This window comes from Pongo abelii, chromosome X (assembly GCF_028885655.2).
Source record: "Pongo abelii isolate AG06213 chromosome X, NHGRI_mPonAbe1-v2.0_pri, whole genome shotgun sequence".
Lineage (NCBI taxonomy): Eukaryota > Metazoa > Chordata > Mammalia > Primates > Hominidae > Pongo > Pongo abelii.
The window spans coordinates 17,791,394-17,814,818 of record NC_072008.2 but is presented as its reverse complement, the minus strand read 5'-3'; the positions used below and the strand labels follow the sequence as shown (position 1 = coordinate 17,814,818).

General features: G+C 40.1%; 1 protein-coding gene and 1 long non-coding RNA gene across 10 annotated transcripts in view; one reads left to right on the top strand and one right to left on the bottom strand.

The window, feature by feature from the left end:
* The window catches only part of NHS (NHS actin remodeling regulator), a 370,153-nt gene that overhangs the window by 6,947 nt on the left and 339,781 nt on the right, over positions 1-23,425 (bottom strand). For 4 of the 7 annotated variants that reach the window (XM_002831427.6, XM_063721154.1, XM_054544364.2 and 1 more), the window contains exons 4-8: positions 9,711-9,773; positions 7,476-7,668; positions 4,667-4,798; positions 745-3,726; positions 306-432 (exon numbers count right to left, since the gene is read on the bottom strand). In XM_002831427.6, coding sequence (XP_002831473.1) covers positions 306-432; positions 745-3,726; positions 4,667-4,798; positions 7,476-7,668; positions 9,711-9,773 — 3,497 coding nt within the window. Of the gene's footprint in view, positions 1-305; positions 433-744; positions 3,727-4,666; positions 4,799-7,475; positions 7,669-8,881; positions 9,685-9,710; positions 9,774-23,425 lie in introns of those variants that run through there. The other 3 variants (XM_054544362.2, XM_054544365.2, XM_054544366.2) reach the window with 2 other exon arrangements.
* The window catches only part of LOC129052897 (uncharacterized), a 105,305-nt gene that overhangs the window by 8,206 nt on the left and 73,674 nt on the right, over positions 1-23,425 (top strand). The gene's annotated exons all lie outside the window — the stretch shown is intronic.

Sequence of the window (23,425 nt, the reverse complement as noted above, 5' to 3'; positions counted from 1 at the left end):
TAACCACAGATTGTTTTCACATAAAAACTTGTTCCAGAATGTCTTTTCCTGGGGAAAAATAAAGCCACTCTTACGAAAGTCTCTCAATCGAGGTCTATCAAACTCTATATAAAGATCCTATTTCCCAACTTGCATATCAGTCTATCAACTTGATTTGGAAAAATTATTCTTTGCTTGCTTTTGTTTTTGCTGAATGTATTACAATTACGAAAAGCTTTCCTGTATCTGCATTTGTGAGAAGTACCTGAAGGAGCAAAACCTTTGTTGTACCTTTTGTTTTCGGGGACTTGGTAATGTTGCCTCACCTGTGAATGACTGCAAATAAATCCTCAGTTGTTCGAGGTTTGTTTGGAGACACGAACACACCCTCTGCTTCAGCTTGGGAGTCTTCACTAAGTGGTGAAATGATGGAGTCATCACTCAGTGATGATTCTTAAAATAAGAACAGAAGAATCTTTAAGAGGAAGTTACCCAGCACGGTACTGTACTTCACTGACTCAGGGAACAAACAAACAAACAAACAGAAATTACCTTGCTGCCATTTTTTAAAAATGAGAGAGATACCTGTCAAAGCTTACTCACCCAGTAACAAAAGCTTTTATCTCAATTGTTTTAATAAGTGCAAAGAAATAGTGGAGGGAAACCAACACCCAGGGCTGTACTGTATTATTGGGAACATAAGAAAAAATTCCAGGAAGTGCCATGAGACACATTTCCTTTATGACAAAGTTATCAGTGACTGACCTTTCAATGAAGCCTCATCCACATTTCCTTGGGTCTCCTCTGCTTTGCTGTTATCAGAGGCACTTTTGGCTGAAATACCTGAAGCAATATTTTCCTGCTTGGAACATTTTTCAGGGAATGAATTTACAGATGTTATCTCCGATTCATAGCTGATAGTACCAGGCACTTTGTTGTGGTGGCGGCTCATAACAAATTGATTCTTAAGTTGATTGCTTACATCTGTTGCTCTAGTTGGTGAGTTTGACTGAGATGTGATTACATCCACAGATTCAGGTTGTGCAACTTCCTCCAGACCTGCAGAGGGTGCCTTCTGTACCTGTTCTAGAGTTTCATCTGGACCAGGTCCATATTGTATTATTTTACCATCCAAATCATTTGGGCGGGCAGCAGAGACCCTCTGAAATCCTTCTGTGGGAAAAGCACAGTTTTTGGTTGGTGTGTTTTCTGGAATAGGCTCAGTCTCTGTACGCACTTGGTCTTTTGTGACATTTGAATCTAGAAGACTGCTACCAGCTGATGTTATGATTTCTGGATCGCAGTGATTCTTCACATCAAAAGTAGAGTTTTTTTCTAAATATAGTTTATCTGGTCCCATCTCAACTGCAGAAGAGTCTAAAAAGGACAGTATGGTATCTTCGGTGGAGTATTGACGAGATACTGATTTATTTGCTGTATGCGGCCTAATCTTACCTGGAGACAAGGCAGCCGTTGTGAGTGTGCTTTCCTCTAAATAAGGGAGATCTGTATTGTTTTCTTCTTTTTGCTTAACTTCTTCAGACTTGTTGATAGACCTAAGGTTAACAGATTTCAGGATCGTTGGTGTAATTGCAAGGGACGGTGGAGGATTCGACCTCAGTGTTTCTCCTACTGTGTTCTGCTTATTATGAGTAAAAACATGCAGTGGATGACGGTGGTGGAATGGTTTGTTCAAGACATTATGAAGAGCACTTAGATCAAGATGGGTAGGAGGTATAATTGGAAGTTCAAGGTCTTTACCCAGTGATATAGTTCCATCTTTTAAAGAGGGTTGCTGTAGTGAGGATTTTCTTTCTGGGACTTTAGGTTTTCTTTTGCTACCTCCGGGAGACAATGGACCTGAAAAGAAAGCTGTAGGGAAAGAGGATGTTGGCGTTTCAGACTGGCTTGAGTAGCCACTTGATGGAGATGCCAAGCCAGCCAGCTTTTCTGGTGAAGCCAGTTTAAACTCATTGTCAACAGAAGGAAGAGATGGGGTGGTGGCTCTTGATTCTGATTGTGATGTTTGGGATTCAGAGCTCTCTGGAGATTTGATGCATTCAATGACTGTGGTACCCGTAGCAGTGCTTGAATTAGATAGAGATCTATAAGGATCATTTGTTTTCAAGTCATTTAGGAGCCAGAGGTCTGCATAGTGCGTGGATTCGGCAACTTCATCTTTGAATGGTGGAATATCCGAAGCGTCCAACTGAGGTTCCTTAATGCCATGTTCACTCTGGTTTATCCAAGAAGGTTCCTGCTTGGTGGGAAGATTGGCGTTTTCCATTCGAGAAGGCGTGTTGGCGAAATCAAGAGGCAGCTTCATTTCCCTGGAACTGTGAGGCAGGTGCTGACCACTGCTTATCTTTGATTCTTTCTTCTCAGAAATATCTGCGTTTCCATCAGACTTCCTCAATGATGAGCTACGTTTAGGTGGGGTCGGCTTTGCCTTTGGTTTCCTGAAAGAGATGCTTGGTCTTCCCTGCCTCTTGTGGTCTAAGTAGTCCTGCCAGGCACAATCTGGAAGACCAGGGGAAGCCCCTACACCCTGGCCATTCTCTGGGCCCAGGGCTGCATAGTGACAGACATAGCTCTTATTACCTTTGAGACCACAGTCAAAGTGCATGGAGGTATAGTATCCTTCCGTGTCTACTGAAAAGTGAGAGCTAGTGTCCGCTTTGTCTGATGGAGACTTTTCCAGAAAGCTGTCATAAGTGGCCATGCTTGTGAAGCTTGGGCAGCCCAGGCTGTCTGCCTTGGGACGCTCAGGACTAAAATCCTGGCGGCAGGAGGCATCATGGTGGTGGTGTAGGTAATTCCACTCACTGTCACTTGTGTTGCTGTTGTTGGGATCATCCAGCAGGTCTGCAACAGTGGAGGTAAAGGAATTTGCCCGATGGCCTCTCACTTTATCCAAGTGGTCATTGTATTGCTCTGTCACGAAAACACTGGCATCCTCATTGGCATGAGGGGCTGTGTTTAGTGACAACTCTGAGTCACAGTGTGAAGAGCCAGTAAGTGGGGGAGAAGCTGCAGGAGGGATGGTTTCTGAGGTCTGCGAGGGGCACGTGGAGCTGCTCCCACTCCAGTTGCCACTGGATGACTGGTGGTCATCTTTCTGGTCCATGTGGCTGCTAAGGAGGACGCCAGCAGTGGAGATGCAGTGGATGGGGCTCCCAAACGTGTCTGAGTTGGAGGAGATGTCACAGCTGCCAGAGTCAGCAGCCATTCGGGACAGACGTGACCTTCCCCTCTCACTTAATTTGTGCTGGGGGCTGTGAAGATGTTGAGAGCAGGCCAGGCCCAAAGTAGGCTGGTGGTCCTGGGCACTCGGGCTGCTTGGAGCCTCACTGAAGTCATTAGGGGTTCTTTCATGGTCACCCACAAAAGACTCTCCCTCTTCATATGCTGAGGGTTTAGCGCCAACTTTGGGCTCAGCATCCCCACCTCTATTACCTTCCCGGGGAAGGCTCCGAGATCTTGTGCGGCTGCTCACTGCAGGAGTAAACATGGTGTCACCTTTGTCTGCTAGGGCAGAAATGTTGCCAGCAGAATGAGAAAGGGAAGCTGCAATGCTTTGACCCCTTTGAGCTCTGATTCTCCTTCTGGATGGGGCAGCAATCAGAATATCCTCGGTTTGGCACTCAGAGTCCCTGGTTCCGGATATCCTATTGACAGTGTTGGAGGGGTCTGGGTTTGTGTGCACAATCACATTCCTTTCCCTGGCCACTGGTGATTCATCAGAATCTAGGGCACATGGAAAGCACAATGAGATATTTTCTATATCAGCAGACCAACAGACATTCTGAGCTATGTCTGTAGATCTGTGGGCGTGGGCTGGCAGATTAGAGCTTTTTTTTTTTTTCTTTAACATAAAAAAAATCAATATATAGAATTAGGAGAGAGTTAAAATGCTTTAGGGTGTATATACACGTCCCCCTCATATATGTATATATACATACCAAGAGAAGATATGCTTTTATGTCTTTTGTGAATTATCCCTCTCTTCACTATCACATTAATTTGCCACAATAAGTGACTACTTTTAAAAGCTAAAGTACATTTTATCTTTTTGGCCACTACTCTTCATTTTTATTTTGTAACATAAACATGACGAAATAAAAATCATACGTCTCATTATTAGAAATAAAAATCTTATTTGCAAGAGATGATACCCTAATAATTTTTTTAAAATCATAGGCAGAGATATTTTAAATGCACTAAACAGAAACATTGTCACCAAAGGTATCATATTATCAATATTCAATATTTCATTGCATATGCCTGGAATTTACCTTTTAAAATAATTGATGACATGAAAGTATATCTCTCTTAAATTAAGTTACAATTTTCCAAAAAGAAGACTTTCATTGACTCCTGCTACTTTTTATTCACAATTTCCACCTTAATAAAACTTTCAAAAATCAGCTAAGTATTACATTTCAGCCGTAAGACCTGAATGTATATGCCTAAATCTATAAGGTCAAACCTTCACAGTCAAGAATAGAGAGTTAAAAAGTAATACCACCTGGTTTGCTGAATACAAAACAAATAGACACCATTTTAAAACCTCTACAAGTCAAAATGTTTAATCATTTTTCTACTTCATCTATTTCTTCTATTTCATCTCCCTATCATCTGTACTAGGCGGAGGAATGTTAACCATTAACATTTTTTGATATCACACCTATTTCTTGTTGAACTCTTCTGGGGATACCCGAGATGGTTTTCCTCCTCCTCAATTTTCGTCTCCGCTGTAGTACCGATTGTGAATGAACCAGAGAGCAGCGTATACTAGCCTCTCTGTCAAAGCCAACTCCTGCAACCCACAAATAGGTCTCATTAGCTTTAGAAATGGCAAACAAATTTTCATTTACTTGGAACACAGTGATATTTTTGAGGGGAAGTAAGGAAAGAGTTTGGGTTAAGCCTGTGAACAAATATAAGGGAGCTGTTATTCAGCTCTTATTTAAATTATACTGCAGTACATTAAGCTTTACTTCTAAATGCAGCTCTCCACAACAGCTTGCACTGCCAACAAAAACAAGCAAAGAAGAAAAATCAAAAGAAAGAGAAGAGAAAAAGACATCCAAAAAATCCCTCTCACACAGAAATGGCTCCTTAAGGATTTATAACCTTTAGTTACTACTATTTACTGATCTGTTTCTGGGCTCTCTGAAGCTGATACCTTTGCATAGTAAATCAGCAGCCAGGATGATAACCTGAATTAGCTCAGCTAACATATCCTGACCCATTTCTTCATTAAAAGCTGTCTTTGTGAGGTTTTGTTCCCTCCATCTCTTATGGTCCAAACCTTCTCGCATTCCCCATGTATGCATGTGTGCGTGCGTGCGTGCGTGCGCGTGCACGCATGCACACACACACACACACACACACACACACCTCTTTTGCTGTGAGGAAACTGAACAGTCTAAGGATTTGTTTTTTAAAATCATCACCCAACTCTGTCTACTTTCTTCTATTTACTAAACTGAATGCTTTCTGGTTTAGCATGAGATGTCTTTTCAATATAAAATAAACATACAAGGCAGTCCCCAGTTCTGCACTTAAATGGATCCACCTTCTATACCAACTGTAAAGCTGGAATTCCCAGTCTTTATCCCATAGGTTTGTTTTTGTAAACACAGAGGGCAAACCATGGTGCTTGTTAGTTTCTCTCTCCATAATCACATTATCAACATTACATGCAGTCCCATCACAACTAGAATGATGAGAGGGGATGTGAGGAACTCAAACTCTTGTCTGCACCATGGATTTTTCAGAGTGAGCTTTGCCTCAGAAAGTCACAATGCCGTGCTTTGGAATTTGGTCACCTCATCATTTATCCTGATTGTTAAGCATGGGGCTGGGTGGTATGTCAAGTCTTGGTTCAGCTGTATAATGAAAGAGTTGAGTTCTGTTTAATGTCACAGTGCCAACAGTTTCTAGAACTCACTTTGAAAAATCTGTATGAGATATCATATGATGAATAATTACAATATTATTGGAGAATTCTTACTAATGGAATTTTTCTTAGTTCCAACCCAAAATTAAAATCCTTCATTCTGATCTTAGTAATTATAGAATGCATTATATATAGACGCAGACACTTTGTGTTATGTGGACATCATTAACAATGTTCTCATTAAAGCTCTTGAAATCAACATCTGATCTAAGTTTTAATCAGAGAGTTCCTGAAATAAAGCAGAAGGAAAAAGTGTCCCTTTCCCTCAATCATAAAATAATGGCCCATAATCATAGCACTAAATTTGAAAATGAGATTTTACTTACAGTGCCATGAAAAAAGCACGTGCTGCTAATAATCAGAGGTTTCCAGAAATGAAAATTAGCTTAAGAGGGTGCCAAAATGATCCATTTTGGCAGCTGAACTCCCCTAATACATCCCATTTAGATTGTGGAGATCAGATAGGGGCACATCTTTAGAATAATTTATCTTACAAGTTGAATAGGTCATCAGGAAAATTAACTCCCAACTCACCACAGACCCATGAACTAGGACTCCTTTTTTCTCAGGAAAAAAATAATATCTGTCCCAGATATCTGGTCCATTTGCTTCCCCACTTTATTTGAGAGAAATCTGAATGGGGTTAATAATAGCTGTGTGCAACATGCATCTCAAGTGACATGCAATCTTTAGTAATATGGTACCAATATGAAAATCAGTCATAACATGGCTGTTTTGAAATTTTCAATATACAAATAAGTTAAAATGTAACTATTAGAGATGTAAGAAAGCCCAATGGATAGACCATTTATGTCTTTGAAAGTTAGAATATTTTATAACATTATTTTACTTACAACTACGATTACTAGATCCAATTGTGGAATTTATAACTGCTGCCAATAAATTTTTCAGAAAGGTCTGGCTGTGCTTCCATTCTATCTAGACTAATATTCACACTCTCAGTACACAGGAGGAGAAAAAAAGAGAGTGAAAGGAAGACAGCCTTGCTGGTTTTAAAATAGAATTCAGCCTTCATCTATGTATCCATATATTTTTAGGTCAAAAATCCCCCAAATCAATACAGAAGTCTTAACAGTCTTTTTTAAAAAGCCTACCTTCATCCAAGGAAGCATGAAAACAGATTTTCTAGTTGGCCTACAGGACCATTACTTGCAGTTTGAGAAGCCTGGGTTTGCTGTTTTCTTTCTTGCAGTGCCACACATCATTATCATATGATTAATCACTGCCGCTTTCTCCATTATTTCAGTCAGCTATGGCCAAAGAGCTATTTGGTGATTTTTTTCAAAAAGAAACTGTCCATAATTTACATAACAAGTGGCCCGCGGAAAACATGTAAATTGATGTTCAAAACCTGACAAAAGCATATTGAACATCCTCTGGGTTTGTATTTTGATGACAAAAAGGCATTACTTGTTTACAAAATGGTATTCTTAGCAGCACAGATTTTGAACATATTTAATACACAGAATATTCTGACCCGACTGCCCCTAAGAAAAAACCAGAACGATACCAGTGACATTGATGGGAATAATGCAAGAAGAAATCACTTGGGCATCTTGTTTCATCTTCTCCTCTGGCGTCGGGAGAGGTAGTGCTTTGCTCCAGTTGGTCTGCTTGTCCAGTGTAGAAGGGATATTGTGTATTGGGTTTTTCGGCCTCTGCCCTAACATGACATCTGTATCTTCATCCTCTGGGGGATGGGACTGCAAACAAAGTACAGTCAGGTTCAGCCATCATAGTTTATACATAAGCACACATATAAGGAATTTCCTAGTTTAGAGAAGAAAAAATGAGGTCAGAAATAGGCCCTTAGGACAAAGGAAGAATTCCTAGAAATAGTTAGTAAGCACAACTAATTGCAAGTATTATTTCAATAGTCAAGCAACACAAAAGGAAAGAAATGGGCTAAATAAACATGCTTCTCGGGTTAAATGGAATTAACAGGAGAGACAAGGTAGCCAGAAATCCCCAAACTTTACACCAAAGAAAACTGAGTCTCTACTCCAATGAAAGACAGATCCACTTTCAAGCTATCTCACCATAAATTTCTATCAAAAGTTTTGAGATCTCTAGATGACTAGGATCAAAGGAAGAAGATGAGTTAGACACCTATGAAAAGGTTCAGAAAACCTGGAGTCAGGAGACATTCCAGAACCCATCACCTGAAGGACAAGCCAACCTAATCTGAGAAACCGCATTAAAACACGAGGAGTTAATTTCACTGCAGGACTACGGCATTTTTAAATAACATTTTAAAAATTCAGTTTCATGAACACTGTATGCACATGGAAAAGCAAAAGTGAAGAATTTCCCCCCACCAACGACAGCGGAAAATACACATGCTGTTACTGGGGGGAAATATTCCAGTGAGTTTATTTTTCGAATTAGGAAAGGTAAAACAGTCCTAGTTTATTTTCTTTTCAGCTTTGTGGTGCGAGACTTCCTCCAGCTGTATAGTTAGGGGCTTTGATTTCTACATGACATTGGAAAATTCTCCATCCAAACTTTTGATAAATATCAATATTGTCTAACTTTTATTTCAGGGTTGGGCTCCTAGCCCAGATTATTTAAAAAGCTCCATCCCAGTTTTGATTTCAGGGTTGGGTTTCTAAACTAGATGATTAAAAGACTCAGTTTTCACCACTCAACCTAGTTTTATTTATTTTTTACACAATTTGGAGGAAGGTGGGTATCTGTATAAAATAAATATCTTTTGCTGTTATCTCAGTAAGACTTTAATAATATTCTGCCCTAAAATTAGGATCATCAAAAAAATTTTCCCATCTTTACATTTGGAAATATCATGCCCTGTTGACTCAGAGGATTTCACCTATTGTCAAACGAACTGTTCTCAAGTCCCCTTAAAGAGCTGATTCCAGAGCCACTTGTCTAAACTCACCCCCGGCATTTACTTACCTTGTCAGAGGTTTCTGCAAATCCCCCCAACACACCCAACAGGATATGACTCCCCCCTTGGGAAAAGTGTGTTCGTCATGAACGTTTTAGTAAAATATTGCAACCTTCTTTCTCTCTTCAGCTTTTGTGCAGATTCCCAGCGAAGCGAATAGCTCAAATAAAGTTCGAGAACAAAAGACTTTGTTTCCTAGGTAACTTCCAAAAAGAAAAAAAGTTTGGTGCATACAGAGAGAGAGAGAGAGAGAGAGAGAGAGAAACTGATTGAGAGAGAGAGAGAGAAAGAGGGAGACAAAGAGAGAGAATGAGCACTAGAGAGAAACCCCCCACCACCAGAGGCTTCATTTTGTAGGCGATTCCTTCCTTGAATAACAATGGACTGCAAAGTGTCGACAGGATAGTGACCTGACTACAGGCTCTGACCAGCAGCCAAAAACACTTTTTATTTAATGGTGACAGGACGATTGGCTGCCAGAGAATCCTTTTGTCTTGTTCTCCTTTTTTGATTTGAGAAGCTGAACATTTACAGTTCTGATAAATTAAATATAGGAAAAGTTTCCTCTGCCAGACTGCAAAGTCCAAGGGTAGTGTTAGGTGATGCAGTTTGCAGAGCAGGGGGCAGTGAATGGGGGAAAAAGGCAAATGGCATGACTGTCGTAAGTTATATTCTATTTAATTCAAGTTAGGAAAATACCACTTTTTAAATTGATTTTAAAGAAAAACCGTTAGTTAGAAACAAGAAAGTTTTCCATAAAGTTAAAAGAGGGAAAAAAGGAAGAGTGTCTGGACAGAGTGGGATAGGGCCGTGAAGGAATGTTCTCAGAACCAATACCTTTCTACTCCACGGGGTCATGTGGCAACATTCAGTGGGGGAGGGCGAACGGGTGCTGTTAAACTATGAACATGAAATGCAAAAAAAGAAAAAATTAAAAACGTGCACACAACACAGTGTATACTGGTTAGGCCAAATCTATGATACTAATGAAATAATATACTGGGATAACTTCCTTCCTTCCTTCCCTCCTTCCTCCTTCATTCCTTCTTTCCCTTCCTCCTTCCTTCTCCTTATTATTCCTTCCTTCTCCTTATTATTCCTTCCTTCCTTCTCCTTATTTCTTCCTTCCTTCCTCCTTCCTTCCTTCCCTCTTTCCTTCTTTTCTTCCCTCCTTCCTTCCTCCCTTCTTCCTTCCCTTCCTCCTTCTTTCCTTTTTTCTTCCTTCCTTTCTTCTTCCCTTCCTTCTTCCTTCCCTCCTTCCTTTCTTCCTTCCCTCCTTCCTTCCCTCCTTCTTCCTTCCTTGCTTCCTCTTTCCTTCCTTTCTTCCTTCGCTTCTTCTTCCTTCTTTCCTTCCTTACTTCTTCCTTCTTTCCTAACTTCCTTCCTTTCTTCCTTCCCTCCTTCCTCCCTTCTTTCCCTTCCTACGTTCCCTCCTTCCTCCTTCCTTCCTTCTTTCCCTCCTTCCTTCCTTCTTTCTTTCTTCCTTTCTTCCTTCTTCCCTCCCTCTTTCCTTCCTTCTTCCTTCCCTCTCTTCCTCCTTGCCTCCCTCCCTTCCTTCTTCCTTTTTACTTTCCTTCTTCCTTTCCTTCCTACTTCCCTTCCTTCCTTCTTCCTTCCTTTTTTCCTTCTCTCCTTCCTAATTTCTTCCTTCCTTCTTTCCTTCCTCCCTCCCTTTCTTCTTTCCTTTCTTCCTCCTTTCTTCCTTCCCTCCTTCTTCCTTCCCTCCCTTCCTTCCTTTCTTCCTTCCCTCTTTCCTTCATTTTTCCTTCCCTCCCTTCCTTCTCTTCTTCCTTCCTTTTTCCTTCCCTCCTTTCCTTCATTTCTTCCTTCTCTCCTTCCTTCCTTTCTTCCTTCTCTCCTTCCTTCCTTTCTTCCTTCTCTCCTTCCTTCCTTTTTCCTTCCCTTCCTTCTTCCTTCTTCCCTCTCTTCCTTTCTTCCTTCCCTCCCTCCCTCCCACCCCCCTCCCTTCCTCCTTCCTTTCCTTCCTATCTTTATTTTTTCAGAGGTAGCATAAATAGTGGTTAAGAGCACAGACTCTGAAGCTAGATTGTCTGAATTCAAATCCTGCCTCCACCACTTATTTTCTGTATGGCCAGGGGCAATTCCTCAACCTCTCTAAGGTCAGTTTCCTCATCTGTAGTAAGATAGACAAATAATAGAATTTTCCCTCCAGGGCTGTTTTGAGGATTAAATGAGTAAAGTATATGTAATAGACTTAGAAGAATCCTGGCATTTAATAAGTTCTATACATTAGTGCCAGCTACTACTACAACAATTATTATTATTAATGTACTTACCTTGTAGCTGTGAAGTATCTGTGAAAATGTCTTTGCAAACTGTAACTTTGTTATGTTTTAGATTCCAGCACCACTTGCTAATTTGGAGAAGATTGAATTCTTTGCTTTCGTTGGAGTGATTTTATTTGTTTATTTATTTATTTGTGAACTACTTGGAAGAAAATTCTCTATGTGTAATTTCCTTCTCTAGACTGTTCAAAATTTACTTCTTTCTCCTATTCATAGACCACATTTGGAGACAGGGCCAATTTCATGGGTGTGTGATCTGTGTAGCAGTCCCATAGGGCCCTGCACTCAGAAGGCCCCCATACTTGGTTTCAGGTTCTGCTATCACTGTTTTGAAATTCTTGAATAAAGGATTCTTCATTTTCATTTTGCACTGGACCCCAGAAATGATATAGCCAGTCCTATTTGGAGAATAATCTGGTAACCAGAATCACCTCTTCAGGATCTACTGAGAAGGCCATTGAAACTTTTAAAACTCTAAGCCATATCAGCTTTAGATTCAGCTGTGCCTCTATTATAGCACTTATCCTACAGCATGGCCTTAATGGAACAGGAATTGGCCCTGGATGTGTCTATTTCATTTGTTAGATTGCGAATTCCTGGAGGTCAGGGGCCACATTTGATTTGCCTTTCAGTCTTCCATGATGCATCACTGTAAGAACTCATCAAAATATTTGTGCACCTGAATGATATTGTCTCTGTGTGTTTTAGCGTGATGGGAACCCCAAAGAAAGTAAGGGACAGCCAGGCACAGTGGCCCATGCCTGTAATTCCAGCACTTTGGGAGCCCAAGGCAGGCAGATCACTTGAGGTCAGGAGTTCGAGACCAGCCTGGCCAATATGGTGGAACCTTATCTCTACTAAAAATACAAAATTAGCCAGGTGTGGTGGTGCATGCCTGTAATCCCAGCTACTCGGGAGGCTGAGGCAGGAGAATTGCTTGAACCTGGGAGGCAGAGGTTGCAGTGAGCGAAGATTGCGCCACTGCACTCCAGCCTGGGTGACAGAGCAAGACTCTGTCTCGGAGGAAAAAAAAAAAAAAAAGTAAGGGGAATGCTCAAGATCTCAGGAGGAAGTAAATTCCTCAGAATCCAAGGGACTTACCGTCTTCATGCAAACAGGTGGAAACAAGTAGAGGAAACTGCCAGTGATCCTTGCTTCCTTGGATGGAAGCAAGGATGGATGCTGGGCCTAGTTATTCTTAAGCCTATGGCAGACATGCGTTTTTGTGGGGAAAGCTTGGTGTCTAATTCTGTTCTATTTTTCTAAGTTTTAACTGAAAGAGTTGCTTATTAATGTTTAAGCAAAGCAAATGTCTCCTCCTCGGGCCCAGTTAATTTTGATCTAGATCTTATTTAAGACTAATGATTTTGTAGGGTCTATGGCTCCCTTGCTGAAAGTGACCATTTTGACAGATGTGATATATGTGGTCTGAGTTCAGACACTAACCTGGTTCTCTCCTAAAACTCAGCCACAGACAATGATGTGGAAGTCTCAAGTAAGAAACCAGGGTGTGTAAATGAGAGAGAAAACTCATGTAAGTAGGAAAAAAGGGAGCCCGATAGCAAAGCCTACATGGGAAAGGAACCTACTTCAAAGAAACCAAAAGCTTTGGTGTCTCATGAAAGTATTTTCAAAAAATTACACCGTCAGAAACTGCAGAATGATATTAATGTTAATACATAAATTATGGTAGTTTGTCTTAAATCTCCTAAGTCAGCTCTCCTGTTGAATATTTTTTCCAGTAGTGAGGGGTAAGGAGTGGACTTCATTTTTCATCTGTTTGAGAAACCCATCCACCCCATTAAATAAGCATGAGGTCACACCTGACAATGACTAAGGATGGCAAGTCCAGAGAAAGCACAGACTTTTCAGTTGTGGTCATTGTGATAGAGAGTTAAGGTCTCCTTGGGTTACACTCCATAGCAGATTCCTCCTCAGCTAATTGGTCTCTCCACTATATTGATAGTAGCTCCAACCTCTAGCTTGTGAGGGTTGAAACTAGGTACTCTGGAGCTTGGATGTGGAAGGATTGTGTTCTTTGGTTCCTCCACTTAGACACAAGCTCTAGAGTCCCTGCAGATGGTCTGCAGATTCAGAGTATTTAAGTTTATAATATTAAAATGAGCTATAAGTATATAAATATACAGTTATATTTCTGCCATTAATTGGTAACTGCCTTAGTCTAGTATTTTAGAGGGCCCTCCACATAGAGAGGAACAACACACACTGGGTTCTATGGGAGGCTAGAGGGGGGAAGAGGGAGAAGATTAGGAAAAATAACTAATGGGTACTAGACTTCATACCTGGGTGACAAAATAATCTGTACAACAAACCCCCATGACACAAGTTTACCCATATAACAAACCTGCACATGTAACCCTGAACTTAAAATAAAAGTTAAATAAAATTGGAAAACAACTAAAAATAGAACTATCATTTGATCTAGCAATCCCACTACCAGGTATCTATCCAAAGGAAACGAAGTCATGTATGAAAACGACACTTGCACATGCATGCTTATAGCAGCACAATTTGCAATTGCAAAAATATGGAACCAACTTAAATGCTCATCAACCAATGAGTGGATAAAGAAAATGTGTTAAATATACACCATGGAATACTACTCAGCCATTAAACGGAATGAAATAATGTCCTTTGCAGCAACTTGGATGGAACTGGAGGCCATTATTCTAAGTGAAGTAACTCAGGAATGGAAAACCAAACACCATATGTTCTAATTTATAAGTGGGAGCTAAGCTATGAAGACGCAAAGACATACAGAGTGATATAATGGACTTTGGGGACTTGGGGAAGGGGACTTTGGGAGCAGGGTGAGGGATGAAAGACTATATATTGGGTAACAGTGTACACTGCTTGGGTGAATGGGTGCACTAAAATTTCAGAATTCACCACTAAAGAACTCACTCATGTAATCAAAAACCACCTGTATCTAAAAACTATTGAAACATTTTTTTAAAAACCTTAAAAATAAAATAAAGCATCCTCTTTCCTGGATGTTTAGTCAAAAGAAGTAAGATTATTCTGAGTATTTCTGATTACACTTTTATATGATGAATGCAATAATCGGTTCACAGTATATATTTTTTCTAAATTATCTAAGAAATACAACTGCAAGAGAACTGCTACCTCAGGGCATCTCTGCATGGCTCAGCCTGCCACACCTTAATGGGTGCCGATGGATAAGGTTAGGGAAAGCTGGATGCTGATCAAACTTATATGAACTAAATTATTCTTCCACAACTGTTTAAATGAATCCCGTTGCTTATTCAGAGAAAGACTAACCATTTCTTGTTCATAACTCTATTTTTACTGCCTCAATAGTGCTCAATAAATATGTGTTGTACAGCTAACATGCTCACGTGCCTGGCATAAGCAAACAAAAATTCTCTTCTAGAGAAATAACATCAAATTATTGCCACCCACATATAATTTTTCAGTACAACATCCAGTACAAGGTCAAAGACAGCAAAGCACAGGAGGAGATAAGACAGCATGAGCAGGAAGCATCCAAAACAACAGATAATGGAAGCAGATCGACAGGGGACTCCTGATTGTGGAATCATCACTCAGTACAAGAGTGGCAGTGAACAACTTTGGTTTCCCCAGAATAAGTGTGGTAGGAGGAGTGTTAGGCATTCATTCATTCATTCAAGATCATTTATTTGATATGGATCAAAATTGGCCCCAGTGGAAACAAACCATCAGTTTAAAAATAATTTCTCCCTCATGGGTATATATATGCATATTCACTGTACAAGTCTTTCAACTTCTCTGTACCTTTGAGATTTTTCATAGTAAACTGTTGAAGAAAAATACAAAAAAAAAAAAAAAGAGTAATTTCCTCCTCCTTTTCCAGACTCCTATTCTGGCCCTTCTACCACTGATTTTGAGAAGCTTCAGACTCCAACTTGCAGCATTTTATAATCAGAAACTACCAGCCATGCCCATCTTGTCCCTGACAAAAGATGATTCTTTTGATGCCTTCACTCCATCTCTGTCCCTGCTGGCCTCATCAGTCATATCCTCAAATCCTTTCCCTAGCTTCCCATGAGTTGCTTCAACAAAAGCCAGAATTATACTTACGACCAGTGTTCAGAATAAGAAATAACAAACATTATGCTCAAAAGCAGCCAAATAAATGTCTTTGGTATATAATGAAGGAAGATTTTTCAAACTCCAGTCTTTCTTGAGGTATGTGTGTGAGAAAAGTTAATTTCTCCCCTTTTGTGGTTATGAACAAGCACTTCCCCAAGGGTTTCAAGATGATCCCCAATCTTTCTCTTACTACTAAAAGAAAAAATAATCCCTCCACTCCATATTTTGCTTTCTTTTGGGTTATATATTATATGCTGATGGGGGCTTATTTTCCTTCGAAACAGCCCAAAATACATCTGTTAAAATGTTGTGGGTATTCCAGCAGGAAATGTTTTGAAAAATTGGCTTTGGTTTGTGATCTAACTGATACCACATGGCACTTATAGCAGTTGACTTTCAGAGCTGATTTATTGCTATCATGCTGTCTTAAATATGAAAAATATTTACTGGAGGCTGGATGCTGTGTTACATTTGAAAACAAGAATAAGACCTTACAGCAAAGATGTCCATTGCAAACCACACTGGGTTTCTAGTGAGGTGATATGGGCTTTTATTTTCACTCTACCATGGGGCTCGTTTGTCCTTAAACCAAATCCTTGCATTTGTGCACATACTGTGTCCTATTGGCCTCAGCTTTTCCTGTGCAGGAGTGTTCGTGGATGTATTGTATATAAATATGAACTCCTTTGATGTTTCTCAAAGGCTTCAAGAAGTCTGACAATGCCTTCTTCACATGTCATTCTTGTTGCTACAATTATGTAGTACTTTTTTTATTCCCTTGAGACTGTCTCAAAATCTCCCAAAGGTTGGCATTGTGCTCTTATCTTCCCAACATGTTTAGTAACATCATTCTACATTCACCCTGTGTTTCCCTCTTCCCCTCTCCTCAACTCCAACATTCATCAAGGTGAACAATGATGGGTAAACACAATGAAGAGGTAGGCAGAAGTTTAAGGCACGTCCTATGCTTTCTCTGTTTTAAGGCTTCTTCCCTCTCCGGGTTTGTCCTTTGTCACCACTCTCTCCTCAGCAGTCAGAGCCTTCATGCTTACCCAAAGTACCTGAGTGCAGCACTCCCACCTGGCATGCCATCCTTAACCCTAAGTGCCTAAACCCTTCACACCAACCTTTCAGCCAGCTTCAAGGTTAGAAAGAAGCCCACATATGCACCCTTATTAGGGTGCTGACAACAACTCATGAAAAACCCAGTCCACAGTGATTTATTCCAATCACTGTGGCGAAGTTCTGGGTAATGGTTGTGGAGAGGGATATTTGGGAACAGGTGCCTACTGAGTTCTTTCTTTAACCACCATATACATTAATATTTATTTAAAACACAAAAAAGCATTATTATTCAGGCCTGGGGAATATCCTCTTATTGATAAGTCTGCTTTTCCAAATCATACCTTTACTTCCTTTCCCTGAGAGATATAGCTATCACCACTTTCTTGATTCTCCTGAGGGGCACTTAGCAAAATATATATATACATATATGTATATATATACACATATATGTGTGTGTATATATATATATACACATACGTATGTATATATATGTGTATATATATACACATACGTATGTGTATATATGTGTATATATATACACATACGTATGTGTATATATGTGTATATATGTGTATATATATACACATACGTATGTGTATATGTGTGTATATATATACACATACGTATGTGTATATGTGTGTATATATATACACATACGTATGTGTATATGTGTGTATATATATACACATACGTATGTGTATATGTGTATATGTGTATATATATACACATACGTATGTGTATATGTGTATATATATACACATATGTATGTGTATATGTGTATACAAATGTGTTACATTTGAAAACAAGAATAAGACCTTACATATATACACATATATATGCGTGTATATATATATACACATATATATATACACGCATATATATGTGTATATATATACACGCATATATATGTGTGTATATATATACGTACATATGTGTATATATATATACACGTATATACGTGTATATATATGTGTATATATATATATATACACATACAAAAGGCCAATAAGCATATATTAAGGTGGTTGACATCATTACTCGTCAGGAAAATTCAAAAGAAAACCACACTGTGGACTAGAGGGGCTAAGATGAAAAAGATGAAAGAGATTAATAACACTTAATGTTGACAAAGATATAGAGCGACTGGAATGCTCATAAATGCTGGTGGGAGTGTAAAATGGTGTAGCTTTGGAGACTATTTGGCAGTATCTAATCTTAAACATATGTATACCCTTTAATTCCATCTCAGGTATATAGACTTAAAAAAAATGAGTATGTCCACAAAAAACTTGCACAAAAGTACTTATAAAATACTTACAAAGCTTATAGCAGCTTTATTCATAAAAGTCAACAAACAAACAATACCCCACAACTAGAAACAACCCAACTATCTCCCAACAGCAGAATGGATAAACAGATTGTGCAATCCTATATTCATACAATGGAAAACTACACAATAACATCAATCTCAAAAAAGTATATGTAGCAAAAGCAGCCAAGACACAAAAAGAGTACACGCTCATTCACTTTTAAATCCTATCCTGTTGGTAGATGTTTGGGGTGTGACAACTGTCCCTAGTGAGCAAAGCTTGAATAGCGATGACAATGGTGCAGTTTTCACCCAAAAAGAGGCTTTCTGAAAGAGAGTGTGTGACTGCAAAGCATCTCTCTCTCTCCTTTTGATCTCAGCTGGAATGGGACAAAAATTCTTAGGGTAATGGAATGCAAAATAATTTTATATATTTTAAAGTTCAAGAACACTTTGTTTAATCACATCCTATTAATGAAGCATTTTAAATGTGCAAAGCATAACCAATTATATTTTGGAACATTTGTGGAAAATAGTCCCCACATGAATGGAAAAGAGAGCTATAGGGAGCCCAGGATGGAGAATGCTTCCTGCTGGCTGGTCAGCACAGTCATTTATTCCCAGGAATTGCTCTGTACTGTCAAGAACACAAAACAGGGCCCACTGGACCATGATCACTGTGATGTTGATGCCAGTATGTTATTCATCCCCTGTGGTCAGCTTTGCCAATTAGTGGAGCCACTGCCAAGGGCCACTCAGTTCCATCAACCCTCAAAGGTGGCTAGAACCAAATAAAAGACATGAGTAAGGAAAAGGCAGGCCAGGCTTTGAAGTGCAGGGAAGAAAGAGTCTTTGAACTGCTACAAACAGTGCAAATACCCTCACCCATATCAGAGAAGCTGGAAATGTGAGTCAACAGAACAGCCCGGAAGTGACAGCAGCACTCCTCCATGGCCCTCAGCTGGGGAAGTCAGAGGCGTGTGGTAACTGCAGAAATGTCACACACTCAGGCCCACTCCAAGGGAACCTTTGCACTGCTAACTCAGGCCAGCTGTGGCTAAAGCTCAGCAGAGCCATAATTGACCTCATCACTGCAAATTTTTAAAAAGCAAAAAATGTAAGACCTCACACACAAACCATGCACATTCTGCCTTTACTGTTTTTCCCTTTTTATTTGTTTTGAGTACGGATCTATTAATGTTAGCACATGTATAGACTCTTGTAACCATGACCACAATCAGGACATAGAACTGTTCTATTACTCCCCCAAAACTCCCCTGTGGTATTCTGTTGTAGTCACAACCTCCCCCAACCCCTACCCCTGTCAGCCACTAATCTGTTCTCCATCTCTATGGTTTTATCTTTTTGAAAATGTTATATGAATGGAATTACACTAGGTAACCATTTGAGACTGGTTTCTTTCACCCAGAATAATGCCTTTGCGATCCATCCAAGTTGTTGTGTTTATCAATAATTCATTCCTTTTTATTGTGAGTAGTGTTCCATTGTCTGCCTATATTTTGAACAGTGAAAAAAGTCTCAGGCATGCAACAGAATGTCAACCTGAGAATATTCTGTAATGATGTGTATAGACAAGTACTTTTATTGACAGTTCCACAGCCAGGCCAATATTTAAAAGAGAGAGAAAGAATTCCAAAACTAAGGAATTTTCTTTATTTCTCACAGTATTTAATATGAACCAGACTCATTGGCTAATGTTTTCATTAGCTATTGTTTCTCAGTTCTGAACCTATTCTGTGCCCTGCTGGGACTTTGCAAACATTTCTTTCTTGCCAGCTCCTCCCTGTTAGGTTCTTCCAGTGGGAGTGCAAGAGGGAGATTAGAAGGCTGGAAGAGGAAGAAGGGACTTACTTCTTGGCACGCACTGTTTCTGTTAGCATTGTCCCAGCAGTGGTCCTTTGCCCCCAGCTATGGCAATTGGTTTCAGCCCTCATCTGTTTCCTCACTCCCAGAACCAGCCTCATTATGGCCCCTGTCAGAGATGCTAGTCAGACCCAGCTGTCCAGTACCCCTTTCTAGATTCCAGCTGTGTGTGGTCCTTCTTTGGAACTTCTGATGCATTAGCACCTGGCAGGCAGCACCCCCTACTCGGAGGTCTGGGTCCCAGTTCCTCAGAAGCTTCTGAGCTCCAGAGCTCCTGAGGCACCAGCACCAGCCAGGCCATGGTTACTCTCCAGAAGTCAGTTCTAGTACTGCAGGCTGCTCCAATAACTACAACCCCTTCCTTCCATTCCTCCAGCCCTGGGAATGTTAGCTTCTTGCTGCTGTTACTATCTCAGTGTCACCTCAGTTTCCCATTTGCCCTGTCAGTCTTGTAATAATAATGTACCTATGTTAAATTCCCTTTGTGAAAATAGCTGGCTTGGTTTCTGTTTTCCTGACTGGAGCCTGACTGATAAAGCACATGGAACCAGGCTTTTACCCTCTGGCTTGCTCTTGACTAAGGTATCTCAGGTCGTTGCTCCTTCCTGTTCTGAGTCCAATCAGGACAATATGAACCAGCGTGATGTGGGGTGTCAAGAAGACAATGATCTCTGCAGCTTATGTTATGGCAGAGAGGAGAGCTGACATGATCTCAAAAGCAAACTGCTTCTGGTGAGCCTTGAAAATGGGTATAGAGGGGAAAAGAATTTATTGTGGTCAATAGCTGTATCATTCCACAGGCCAGGTGTTGTGCTGATTTACTTCAAGAAAAGTACCACATGTGAACAGCAGATACAATTAAAGTCACCAGCTATTTATAGCCAGTCTCCAAGATCCATCTCCCTTCTCCAAAGACCAAACAGGTGAGTTAAATGGGAGGTATATAGGCATCACCACTTCTGCAATCTTATACCTGACACTAACATCAAACGCTCCTCTCTCTACTAAACCAAAAAGCAATCTCTAGAGATTGAGGAAATTAATCCTATACACACATACCCTGATATTGTCATAAAACACAGCTCCTTCAGGTAATTGTTATTTTTGTGCCCAAAACCCTTCAATAATTTGCTAGGCTTATGGAATAAATTCAAACTTTCTAGTCTGGCATTCAAGATCCTTCAATATCTGGCCTACTGAAGCATTATAGCCAGTTCCCTCTATTGACACACCCCTTTTCTTACCAGCCAAAGCGAAGTATTTGAACTCATGTATATACACTCCATCTCCTGCCTCTCATGGTTTCCTCATTCTATAATCCTTTTCCTCCCAGTGTTCATATCAAAATTCTACCCCATCCTCCAAGGCCTTCTCAAATACTACGTTTTCCATGAAGTTTAATCCTGCCACCCCACCCCATTCCAACACCATACACCAGTTAGGTGTTCACACCTTCAAGTCAATACAATAGAATTGCCTCTAGTCTCCATGTACTCTGGATGAAGCAGATTATGTCTCATTTGTGTTTGTATCCTTCTAGTACTTATTAATAGTAGGCATTCAGTTAATTTTTTTCAAAATGAAGGAGTCAATGAGAAAACAATGGGAGAAAGGGCATTTCAAGTGGAGATATTGTTTCGAGAGTACAGGAGGTTTTCTGGAGAAGCATGTTTAGTTTGGGTTGGCTGAGGTCTATGGTCTGTCAAAGGATTTGTGGGAAATCTATCTCGAAAGGTAAGTTAGGACCCAATTGTAGAGAGTCTGGAGAGTTGGGCTAAGGATTTGAACTTATTTCTTTGGGCAGAATGGAGGAACTGAAGGTTTGGGATCACAGAATAATTTGTATGTCAGAGATTCGCATAGCAAGGTTGGTATTTTCCTTAACTGGTTTAAAGGAGCAAATTATCTGAGATACAGAGAACACCTACCTAAGCCAAAGCAAGAAAGACTTAATTTGGATGGATGAACCATTTTAGACAGAAGTTAATAAAACAACAGAATACTTTTGAGAGAGCTTGTAAAACTATGAAGACAATTTATAAAGGTAAAATTGACTTGTCTAGGACAAGTCTGGATATGTCTAACTATTATATAGCAAAGGCGAGGCTTGATCAGCGTTTCTCAATCCCAACTCTATTGTAAACCAATGGAAAACTGAAAATCTTAAATGAACCCACAGAGAAAGGGAAGGATGGAAGAGGATGAACAAGAGAAGACGGGGCTGGGGATGGGAAAGAGAACAAGGCAGTGAGAAGGTCTTTATCTCTTGGTCAAGTACTATTGGAACACCCTTCCTGCCAGCTCTAGTCTTTGATCTTCTCTCCTGGCTAGCTCCTCTGCAAGTTACTTTGATTTTTCTCAGAAGCTGCTTTCTCATAAGACCCGTTTTTTTTCTTCCTGATAGAAAATGGGAGAGTAAACATGGTCATTGTGTATAGCTCTGAACTATGACTAAGACTAAGATGGTCTGGGTCCTAGTTTGAGTGACTTCCTTCATTTCTTTCCCAATAAGGCAGTTGGAATGTCCCCTGCCCTTCAAAGGCACATCCTTGGTAAAAAGAAAAGTTTGTTTTGACATCAGTCTTTTATTTTAAAATCCCTGGATTATCAGGCTGTGAAATGACAAAGAATCCCTGATATTTTGCTCCTGGCTAATTTTATTAAGTCTGGCAAACAATACAACTGTAAAGGCAATATGTTGAAATGAATTCACTGTTGATCCTGATGATGAGGATTTAGGTCTTAGTGTTCCTCTGGAACCAAATCAACTTTTGCCATAGGGGCTCCGTCTCATACCAAGTATCTTCATCCACTGCCATAGAGACCATCAGATATCCCACCCCTCAATCATTCTGATGAGGCTTGGAGAGGAAAACTTGTTGAGACTGCTGGCATCCCACTACATTTAAGGAAGGGTGACCTCCTTGCCTATCTGTCTAGATATCAGAATCTAAGCAGGGACTTGGGCTTCAAGGGTCCTCATGGACTCTACTGCAGGGTGAAAGCAGAAAAAGATGAGATGTTTCAACTCAAGTGCTAACCCTGGTGAGTAGTGGCTGTGTGGATTCAGTGGAAAACAGTGCTGTAATTGAATAGGAATGTCTGCCTTAGGCTTGCGAAAGAGAAAAGCAAGTGCATGTCCCAAGTATTTGCAGACCCAGGCCTGGACTGAGAGACATGACTGATGAGAACCAATGAGCTGAACATTCCATTCAGCAGCAGGTGAGAGTGAACTGCTATGGCTAACTGACTCCATAGTCTGAAATGGGAATCTATGCTGTGACAGTGTGCGCGGAGCCAAAGTGCTCAATACCATGATAGCTTTTAATCACCTTATATCAGATTCTCTGTGATCTTCTAGATTTTGTTATATAAACTAAAGAAACTGCACTAAGCATTTCTTGGGTGAACTCACCTTCACCTGAAGTCGTATATCCATCAGAAGCACTAGCGGTGTAAGTGCCAACCCAGAAACTGTGAAATGTCCATGGCGCCAACTGTGTGTGTGTGTGTGTGTGTGTGTGTGTGTTTCTATTTTGAAATAATTTAGACTTAAAGAAAAGTTGTAAAAATAGCACAGTGTTCCCATTACTCATTACCCAGCTTTTCCTAATGGAAAAACTTACATAGCCATAGTACATCTGTTGAAACCAGGTCATTAGCATTGATAAATACTATTAACTAATCTATTAACCTTATTTAAATTTTGTCAGTTTTCCCATTGATGCTTTTTTCTTCAACCAGGATCCAATCCAGGATTGCACATTGCATTCAGTTGTCAAATTTCCTCAGTCCCCTTCAATTTGTTTTGTTTTGTTTTGTTTTGTTTTGTTTTTGAGACAGTCTTGCCCTGTCATCCAGGCAGAAGTGCA